This window comes from Pyrus communis, chromosome 2, assembly GCF_963583255.1.
Source record: "Pyrus communis chromosome 2, drPyrComm1.1, whole genome shotgun sequence".
Classification (NCBI taxonomy): Eukaryota; Viridiplantae; Streptophyta; class Magnoliopsida; order Rosales; family Rosaceae; genus Pyrus; species Pyrus communis.
Window position 1 is genome coordinate 2,577,671 of NC_084804.1, and position 10,795 is coordinate 2,588,465.

The 10,795-nt window shown below is 37.3% G+C and overlaps 1 protein-coding gene and 1 long non-coding RNA gene across 2 annotated transcripts; both read right to left on the reverse strand.

The window, feature by feature from the left end:
* Positions 1–1,979: 1,979 nt before the first annotated feature.
* LOC137726945 (uncharacterized) lies at positions 1,980–4,841 on the reverse strand. The gene is made up of 4 exons (XR_011067705.1): positions 4,707–4,841; positions 3,692–3,766; positions 3,270–3,368; positions 1,980–2,269 (listed from the first exon to the last, which is right to left on the reverse strand). It is a non-coding gene; the product is annotated as an uncharacterized lncRNA (long non-coding RNA).
* A 724-nt stretch (positions 4,842–5,565) lies between these two features.
* LOC137727074 (polyphenol oxidase latent form, chloroplastic-like) lies at positions 5,566–7,609 on the reverse strand. Its single transcript, XM_068466012.1, has one exon. The coding sequence runs from the start codon at positions 7,567–7,569 to the stop codon at positions 5,806–5,808; it is 1,764 nt and encodes a 587-aa protein (XP_068322113.1). The 5' UTR covers positions 7,570–7,609; the 3' UTR covers positions 5,566–5,805.
* Between the last annotated feature and the right edge of the window lie 3,186 nt (positions 7,610–10,795).

Genomic DNA, 10,795 nt, shown 5'->3' on the forward strand with positions numbered 1-10,795 from the left:
TGATGGTTTTTATTCAAATGTGTAACTTATATCTACACTTTGATTTACACTGGAGAAAGTCTCTCTTTTGTCTTTCCCATTGCTTTTTGAGCTTCGTACTGCATGTACCATCTCTTAAAAGTGTACTGCATGTACCATCTCTTAAAAGTGTACTGCATGTACAATTCAAACCTTAATCGACCTGCAGCTCCATATGCTTTATATGTATATTCATCTGTAACATAACATCTTAGCCAAACTAATTCCAACCAATTCTTGTTTATTTCTTCGTTTGTTCTAGGTGTCTAAATTCTTGTAACAATTCTCCTCAGTTGCCAAATTTCTCCAACCAAAAATCTCTCTATCATCTTATATAGCAACGCCTTATTAATTATGCCTTGTCCCAAAAAAACAAGGAAAATAACTCCGCTTCTTTTTTCTCTCTTTCCCTAAGAGACTCTCTTCCTGAGAGTTCTTCTCAGTGGCTTCCTTTCCGTCCAATTTTGACGCCTCCAGCCCTTGCTGTTGCTGGAGTCGGTAGCAGATCTTTCCTTTTCACTCCTTTTCCGTCTTCCGTTCCTTCTGCTACTTTCTTCCCATATCTCCTTCCCAATCTCCCCTGTCTTTCATACCACACGGGCGCCCATCTTCCTCAACCACCTCCAATCCAGTCTGTAGTCAGTTTTCAACACAATTTATCACGATCAATCGAGATGGTGCGTAGAGTTCCAGTGTCCACACCAGCTCGGGTGTTCACAACACCACCACAATATTCTCTCTGTCTGCATTTGTTGGCAGTGTTGCTTGTGTTAATCCCATGAGCTTCTTTTAATTGTGGCTAACTCCCTTCAATTTCTAGCGAAGATCGACGTGGTGTTCGTGGTTGGATGATCGGTCTTCCTTCACTTCATCTCTGCGGTGCTGCATTGTTGGGTTTTAGGTCCCTATTTGGGAAGCCGAATCGGGTTGATCGTCATGTAAATTGTAATGTTGCAGCAGTGGTATCAGACTTCTCGAATTTTCTTTTGGTTTGTTTCTGGTTTTGGGCTCTTGGTTGGGCTCTTTTTGGTTAGCTTGGGAGGTCCATTTTTGCTTTGCATATGAGAAATTTAATGAAAAGCTTACGATGTTGTTCATTTTAACGAAAAACTATATTTTTACACTAAAAAATCAATCCTGGTATTATTCATTTTACATTTTATTTTATCCTTATAGTTAAAACTTAAAGTTCTTAAGTCATTTTCATTAGTTTCCCTTTGTATCTATTTGTATGTGGATCTTTTTTATGTAAGTTAGTGTTCTTTGTTATAAAATTTACCTTTCTTCCAAAAAAACAAAAAACTTTTTATGCTAGTCGCCACCACATATTTAGCTTAATTATTGTTTTACCCCTACACTTTTTTGGCATTTTATTGTTTTACCACATATTTAGCTTAATTATTGTTTTACCACATATTTAGCTTAATTATTGACATTTTAAATTTCTCATTCTACACTTTAAACTTTCTATATTTAAAAAAAAAAATACATTTGTAAGGAATGCCACTACAAGAAAACATGGCTTATGTGATGACTAAAGCTCGTCACATAAAGTGAAAATGCATCACATTTGATAATATGTGACAAATTTCCAACGTCACTACCAACATCACCTATGAGGCATCACCGAAAGTATATGTGACGAATTTTACACTCGTCACATATTTGATGTATATGTGACGATGCCTTCGCCACCTATAATTGATTAGAATACCAGGTTCAAGGAGATATGTGATGAAGTGTCACAAAACACTAAATTCAATGACCTATAAATTCGTCATATATCATATATGTGAGTGACGCTAAAATCGTCACTTATTCCTTTGATACGTGGTGTAGCGTGCATCACATATGTCAAAATCCAATACCTATTTGCTTCTAGTATGTGATGAACCAACTGCCACATAATCCTTGTTCATAATTTGGAAATAGAATTCATAACAAATGTAATGTAATGCTTCAGTTAATCACATTTTCATTAATCAAGAATTTAATCTTATAACTTGAATAGATACACCAAGTGAAGTCTCAAAAATAACATAAACATCCCAGACGCTAGCAAGTCGAATACCCATATGTTGTCTCATCTCAACTTAACAGCATTTGGACACCTCTAGATATATTGAGGTGCTAACCAAAAAGTCTACCTTGTGCATTTTGTCTACCCCTGACTTGCGGCTTAAAAACCTTCAATTGTGGATAGCATCTTCATTCTCCTTTTGCAAACCCATTGAGCTCTCAACTCTCCATTCTTCTCTTGCACAAGTCGTACATGACATACAAAAGAAAAGTTAGTTAAATAGCTGTCCAATTTGGTTTTGAAACATCTCATGCATCAAGTGATGGATAAGTGGAAGAAAGATAGTGAAAACATATTCAATTGAGGATGAATGATCAATAAACCATATGAAGAGAGTATGTATACTAGAATGACAGAGGTAGAAAGATAGTGAAAACATATTCAATTGAGGATGAATAATCAATAAACCATATGGAGAGAGTATATATACTAGAATGACAGAGGTAGGAGGACGTAAGTTCAGGTTTCAGAAAAGATGAGCTAGTCTTCAGGAATTGCAAACCAATGCAATAGCAATACCTAGTCAAAAAGCAACATTAAGGTACATAATTTTAGAGTAGAAAATTTCGATTCTTCACCAACTCATACACAACATAGATAAGCATTTCGTAGAACACAAAGAAGAATAAAATTGAACTTTCTCAGTAGGAAAACAAACACATCCATCATATTTCTCTTTGGCTACTACACTAATCAACCTTCATGCCATTCAATGACACACATAAAGGACGAATTCCTGCCATTCAGAGTGTCTTTCCAACAACTGAGCATAGAATGTGTTGGAGACATCTATACAACTTTAAGGCATCACACACTCAGGACTTGCATTAAAGATTACACTGTGAGCCTTTAGCTACATCCACTAGTATTCCACGGTTTGAAGCAGAGCTTATTTTGGAAAATATGAAATAACAAAATAAAAAAGCTTGGAAATGGGTTCAGAGAAGGCCTCCAAAAAATTGGAGCATAATTTATTCCATGGTTTAAAGCATAGCTTATTTGGGATTAATGGTGTATGTCGTGCTAAGGATGACCATTAGAAGAATGCAGCTAGGCATTGGAAACATCAAGTTGGAACTCAAATCCCATGCGCCCATGTTATTTCCTGCATTTTTTACATGGATGAAAATGTTTCTTACTATGCCATGATTGCTATAAGCAGGAGGCTTACTTGAAATCATATGATCCCATTGTTCATCCAGTTCCATCCATGGATCAGTGGAAGAAGAATGGTTTGCCTGCAATTAGCCCCCTCCGTACAAGAAGCAACCTGGAAGGCCAAAAATAATTAAAGAGGTAGGTGAAGTTCAAGCACCTGCTGCACCCCCTCCAATCCCCATACCACCATATTACATTCCACCTCCTGCAAAACTAAAAGGAATGTATGCAAAAGTAAAACTGGTATAATATTGTTTTCCAATACCAATAACTATAGGTCTAATCTTCCTCAACTGTAGTAAAGATAATCAACCTTGAATTCACTTACGGTATTTTCAATTGTTTCCAATAGGAAATAAAAAAAATAAAAAATAAAAAACTTGTAATGCAATAAGAAGAAAGAAGAAATGAAATACAAGAGTGAGGATTAAATACCTGATCGTTCTCTTCTCGTATTCGACTAGCCTTGTTAACACAAGTCCTCCAAAGTTTCGAACACAACACCCAAACCTAAACCAAGTTACAAAAGCAAGAACAAATAGTAACACATACTAATAAGCCATGAAGTGATATAATTACAGATTATTAACATGTGTAGCATAGATATTATGTTGGTACAACTTATATTTCAAATAAGAACACTAATATAAAGCAAAAGTAATTTTAAAACAAACTGGCAGAAGAATTGAGTATGTAGAAACAACACCCATCTTCTCTATAATGCTGCAGAAAAACTGCTTTGATCAACCAAGTTTAAGCTCACTTTTGAATGTTCAAAACTGAACCAAATGGTACAAATTTAAATGGTTTTTGAAGCTTGTTTTGTGTACTTTAAAACCATACAAGATTTGTAAAAAACAGAGCTCCAAATTGTAAGTTTTGCCAACTATAAAATGGAATCTCAAAACTGAAAATGCAGAACTTGCTGCTGTCTGGCAGCTTTGTGACTCATCTTTTTACATGGTTTTGATCAATAAAAACTCAATGAAATTAAGTGAACGCAGATGGGTTTTGATCATGGACATGCCTAGTTTTAAAATACACAATATTGGATCAAAAAAGGAACTCAAGACTCTTTTAATCCAAATTACAACTTCAGAACACTTCCATACAATTCAGGAATCATGTTTATAGCTTCTATTTCAATCATACTCACCATTACCAAGAATTGACATTTTAAACCAAACCCTAGAATATGATATTTGATCAACACACCCAAAGTATAAAATCAAAATTGAAATTACTGTTTCAGACCTGTGATATTCAGAACCTTGTGTATTTATGCAGAACTATATTTCAAGAAAATATCCAAACCCTAGGAATACAGATATATGCATCATATTCTTCCTTCCCAACATAAAGGCGTGACTTTGTACAATCAGTACATTTCAAATTGTCATTATTCTTTCAATCTAAACTGCTTATGCATAACCCTAAAACAAGATCTTACCCGATTGCAGCCACCAAGTCACGCGAAGATGCAAGAATGTGGGTGTTTGGAGAGAGAGTGCGCCAGGGTTTAGTAAGAAGAATCAGAATGCAAGCGAAAAAAAGTGAGAGTGCGAGCAGGAAAAGTGAGAGTGTAGGCAAGAGAAGGAGACGAAAGGGAAGTGGTGGTCGCCGCCGATGGCAACCACCAGATCGTTGGCCATCGGAGATCAACTGGAAACAGAGTGGGCGAGTGATTTTGACGAAAGAGGAGTTCTCATTTAATTCCTAAAAGTTTTACTTTTTGTTTTTTATTAAATCATTTTTCTTTTTTATATACAATGGGCGAGGCATGAAATCGCCCCACGTATATTTTTATTGCATTACTTAAGGTTTTGACGCATTCTGAAAAATCGTCACCAATTGAATTTCATTTTGGCGGGATAATTTTCTGCACATTTATATGTGGCGAATCTAAAAGTTTTTGTGACGCATAGAATCTAAAAATTATTTTGTGTCCTGCTAAAGTTTTCATGTGACACTTTTTCAAGTCTTCTCACTTATTTTCGTGAAATCAGATGAATTTTTAGGCTCCAAAAGTAATTCTGTCACATATTCTTTGTTTTCTTGTAGCGTGCAGAATGAAAATTTAGAATGTTAATAACACTTTCCTAACAATAATAGTAAAGTAGTGTACTAGTTTTATAAACAATTTTACACACAATTCGAATCCATTAATTTTATAGTATGATTCTCTCCCCTTTTTTTTATCTTCCCTTTCCTTCTCTTCTATTTGAATGATCACGACTAAACCACGTCAATATCTTACATTAATTTTTTATAAAAAGAGAAAGATAAAACAAAGAATATAAGAGAAAGATACGGAAAGATGATAGAAAATAATCTTGATCCATTAATTTTTCAAGAACTCTACCATCAATTCTTTATTCAATAAATCAACACGCCGAAACAGAGTAGTGCTTTTATTCACGAGGAACACCAACCATCATCTGCCACTAAGCAGTAGATGAGCACATTACATTCAAGATTACTTAGCTAGTAAAACACGATTAAGCCAACGCAATAACAAGAAGAAGAACAACAATAACATTAATTAATAATTAGGTAGTATTAATGAGCTCAATGCTAAACCCACCGATGGTGATTGGCCCCTTCCCAACTTTCGGTACCAAAGTCACCACCAAACTGCTGTCCGTCTCCGCAGCCAACTCCTCCAACAAGCTCGTAATGCTCAGCCGCAGGTTCGTCTTAATATTTTTCTTATGCTTATGCGGCACGTGAACAAAACTCCCAGCAAACTCCGACTTGTCTTTCCCGGCCAGCGAGTCCGCGTCATCGTTCACATACACGTCGAACTTCACAGTCTCATTCCCGGCAAACTCAATCCCCGTAATCACCAGCACCTCGTCCTGCGCCTTCTTCTGGGCAGCTGTCCGCTTCGTCACAGACGGCCTCGTCACCTCGACGCTGATTGTATCCGACAGTACAGCAGGGAACGTCGTAGTAAGATCAGAAGATGAAACCGATGCCTTTCTCTTATTCGTCGACTTACGAGCCGTCGGCTTATACTTCAGCCACGGGATCGGGACTTTCTGGTCGTACACGTACCCCAGTTTTTTCGTGTCGAGCGAGTCCCGAACCTTGACGCGCACGAGATTCTTTTTCTCGTCGTAGAACAAGAACTCCGTGTCCAGCCAGTCGGTCTTTTCTATGTCCGTACCGCCCAACTTATCTTTATATATAGACCACATGCGGTCCACGTTGGAATGGTGGGAGTAAAACAGCGGATCCCTCCCCGAAGAGTAAAAGGCCCCCATGTCCTCCCCGTTTGTCTGGGTTGGGTCGCCAGTCCAAAAGTGAATATTGTTATGGGGAATGCTCTCAATGTTTCCGGCGCCAGGGCTTGGGTCGTCCCCTGCGCTGTAGGGCTCTCCGTAGAAGAGTCTGTGAGAGGTGGCCTTCGACACCATCTGCTGGTACATCGTTGTTAAGTTCTCTTTGATTCGTGTGGGGTCGTCGACGTCATCGTCGGTCCCGCTGTAATTCAAGTCCAGGAGCTTCGGGGGCTGATGCGCTGCATTTCTGTACTGGTCGTAGAGGGATGATGACGTGTCGGTGAAAATCTCAGGAATGTACATGCCAGCTGGCGCGTCCCAGTTCCAGAAGGGGAGGGCGAAGGTTGGGTCCCCAATAAGCTCGCCCAAGATTTTCTCGTAGAAGTAGAGGTACCAACGATGGAACGGGAAGAAGAGCCAACAGTAGTGAACTTGGATCTCCAAATCCGAATATCCGACTTGTGGGTATCCACCGTCGCAGTAGGAGCAGTGTACCATGGCCTGTTGGGCGTGACTGCGCGGGTCGTCGTCTGGAAGTGCCCGCATCAGCTCGACGGCCTTTTTGTATTTGGCCAAGTATGCAGGGTCTTTTGCAACGTCCTGAGCAGCGGGCCTAGTGCGGAGTGGGCCTTTGTCGGGGAGTTTGAAGTCGATGATGGTCGTGGTGGTAGGTGGGCAACAATCGATGGTGGACCCGTCTGGCTTGTCGGCAGGGCCACACGTGGTCAGGTCTGGGGCGGATATTGGTGCGGCAAAAGCAAATGGGTTTCCTGCCGCACCGTAGAGACCCCCGGCGCCTAAACCGATCAGCATGTTCCTCCTGTCGAGTCTTGCTAGGCCCTGGTCTAGGTTATCGTTGTCACCTTTTGTTGCTTCGCAGCGCACTCTGCCCGCAAGGCATTGTTTGGGTTTTCGTTGCAGTGGAGTCTGGGACTTGTTTGGGAATAAAGGAGAGCGGAAGAGGGTGGTTGTGGTGGTGGAGTGCAGGGCGGCCATTGTAGAAGTTGGTGGTAAGGGAGATGAAGCCATGGCTGAACTGGTTTTCCTTTCCACTCTGCAATTCAGAAGGAAAGGGGAGTGCGATGTTTTTATAGGGAAATTTTTAATTGTGATGGGAATCAAGTAGTACATATGTGTTTTAATAGAAGTGGTGGGAAATTTTATTTTTTAAATTATTAATTTTTTGGTACATATATCCCATAATTTGTATAGTGATATGTAGTATACTACCTTATGTACCGATCACACTAAAAAATCTTTCGTTTTTATAGTGGAAACTGGCGGGACCACACACCAAAAATGCATATGCATAATTAATGTTGGAGTAATGCTAGACTAAATTTGTAAATTAAAGGATGTGTTACCAATCATAAATTAGCATATTTATTAACATTTAAGTAATAATTCAATCATTAATTTACAAATTTAGTCTTTCTAGAATTTCAAAGGATGATGCTAAGGAGATCAAATTTATAGACAAAATTTACATACTAAATTATTTTTCACTAATAGAAATGAGCATGCCGTTAAGTAATAACTTATCATCAACTTCCATGCCATTTAATTTACAAAATTTTATTTTTAAATTTAGTCTATTATCTAAAAAAAAAAAAAAAAAAAAAAAAAAAAAAAAAAGAAAGAAGAGAGGTAGTGAACACGCATGAGTGCAGAGTGTAGGATTCGTTAATCCTTTCACCGTTGATGAGGACATGTCTTCTGTTCTTTTGTCTCTAAAACCTAGAATATGCTGCGCACCTACTCCATGACCACTCGTTGAGAACGCATAAAAACGAGAGAGAGAAAGAGAGATAATTCCAAGAAGTATGATGCTTGAATAATTGGGTGGGAGAAACACGTTTAACAATTAAATATTATAATGTTATATTTTTTTTTCGACCAAGGAAAAAAACCTATAGATTCTTTTCGGATTTTTTTGATGAGAATTTTGGATCATAAATTGTATTTGTTTATTGTACATCATACGATCAGTTTTTATCAAATATTATTTGTATTTAAATTTAAATAAAAATATTTAAAATAATTTATGACCGCACGATATACGATAAACAAATATTATTTACGTATCCTTAAATATTATTTACGAAATAAATATATTGGAACTTCATATTAATAAGAAAGTTTTAACGAAAAGCCTACATTATTGTTTACTTTAACGAAAAACCACATTTTTACACTAAAAAGTCAATCCCGGTACTATTCATTTTACCCTTTATTTTATCTTTATCATTAAACTCAAAGTTTTCAAACTCTTTTCATTATTTCTTATTAATAATTGGATATTGCATGGATCAAGAGGTGGCAATTTTGTACTGGAGAAACGATGTTTATGTGTCACGTTTACAAACCATATGTTTAAAGAGTTGTGGACCCCAGCTTGTCTGCTAATTAGAACATGAGGGAGGTGGATTATCTGTCCTCCCATTTCCATACTCTCTTCATACTCTCATGTGATGTGTGGTCATAGTTAAATCACGTCAACATTTTATATTAATTTTTTATAGAAATAATAAAACAAAAAGGAATAGGAATATAAAATGTTGACGTGGCTTAATCGTAACTATACAAATAGGAGGGCATGATGAGAGTATGAAAATGGGAGGGTAGACAATCCACCTCCAAACATGAGTGCAACTTTGTTCATCCCTAAAGTGGGGTCATGTTCACTTTTAGTTACCGTTAAATTAGTTTAGTTTAATTGATTTAAAACAAGAATTTTAAAATTTAAACTAATCTAACAATAATTAATAAGGCTGAGCTTCACTCCTACTTAAAAATAGGAGACTGAGCATCACCCTAACTTTAAGACGTAAGAAACTTGCACTTGTATGTGGTTCAAATGTCGGTATTATTTTTAAGAAGTATACCCTACATCTTAACGAGAGCGTAATTAGTGATGTGATCGTTCCTCTCATAACCTTGTTGTTTTTCCTTCGTTGCTTTGATTGATGCGAGGGGTGAGTGACGTTTGGGGACTGGTGAGGTATGCTCGTGGGATGTTTGGTGAGTTTTGATATCAAGGATTTGGAGTTAGTTGTGTGTGTGTGTGTGTGTGTGTGTGTGTGTGTGTGTACAATTATTTTTTCAGATGGCTTATCTACTTGTTTTTTATTTGGCCATCGGGTTTTGCAGCAGCCCTGGCCAGTGATTAATGAAAAGAATCATCTTCGGATCCTTTTCATCAAATTCATTAAGTTCAGGATTCTGGACTATTGAAATTTGATTCAACGGCTACAAATAAGGAGCATTTTTAAAAGTTATAATAACTGTAGCTGTTGGATCAAATTTCAACGGCTCGGATCTCCGAACTTGACAAATTTGGTGGGAGTGATCCAGAGAGGATCCCTTTCACAGTGATCAGGGGCAAATCTTGGCAAGGATCAAAGTGGGCACGTGCCTCCCCAAGTTTTGGTCTAACAAAATTGGTCTGATCAAGAAGGGTAATGTTAAAGAGACTAAATTTGCAAACTAAATGACATGTCACTAATAAAAATAAGTACGTTTATCAACGTGTAAGTAATAAACCAATTATCAACTTACATATCCTTTAGTTTTCAAAACTTTGTCTACAAATTTAGTTTCCCTAGCATTACACAAGCAAGAATCAAAAGTCTGCTTAAATTATATTCACCTCTCGCCGCTCAAAACGATGTCAAATTCCATACATCTAATAAATTTGACCTACCAACCCTACACCTATACAATTTATCTATGGGCAGTGTGACAGTGTTCTAGATACAACCAAATATTAAACAGATAGACGTTCTCTAAGGGAGAGAGAAATAGACGACAAACAAAAGAGCAAGTAGAGGGTTACATATGGATTAAATCGACGGTCTACATTCCTTTTGCTGCGGTTAGGATCGATCATCCTAAAACCATATATTACTGGGGAAGTGATTCATTGTCACCTTGTATTGAAATTAAATTAAACAATCCTAAATTCTAAGGTACTATGTCCTGCATCTAACACTCTGGATAACAAATCATCTTGTGAAATCAAAATAGTAATATAATAAATCAGGTAGCATTACAAGGTTGTGCCATCCTAATATTATTATAAACAAGCATCATTGATTGTAACGAAGGACCACATGCATGAATTGATCAGCTAATACATTAATAATCACACACAAAAGTGTATCAATCTGCGAGATCTATCAATTACAGAAAAAGAGATTTTCATTGTTAACAAGGTCAACGGTTTTCGAACCCTATGCATAAAATATATGTCCTG

What these genes read in the sequence shown, in the direction of transcription:
- LOC137727074 (XM_068466012.1), bottom strand. Translation starts at nt 7,569, where the DNA reads ATGGCTTCATCTCCCTTACCACCAACTTCTACAATGGCCGCCCTGCAC.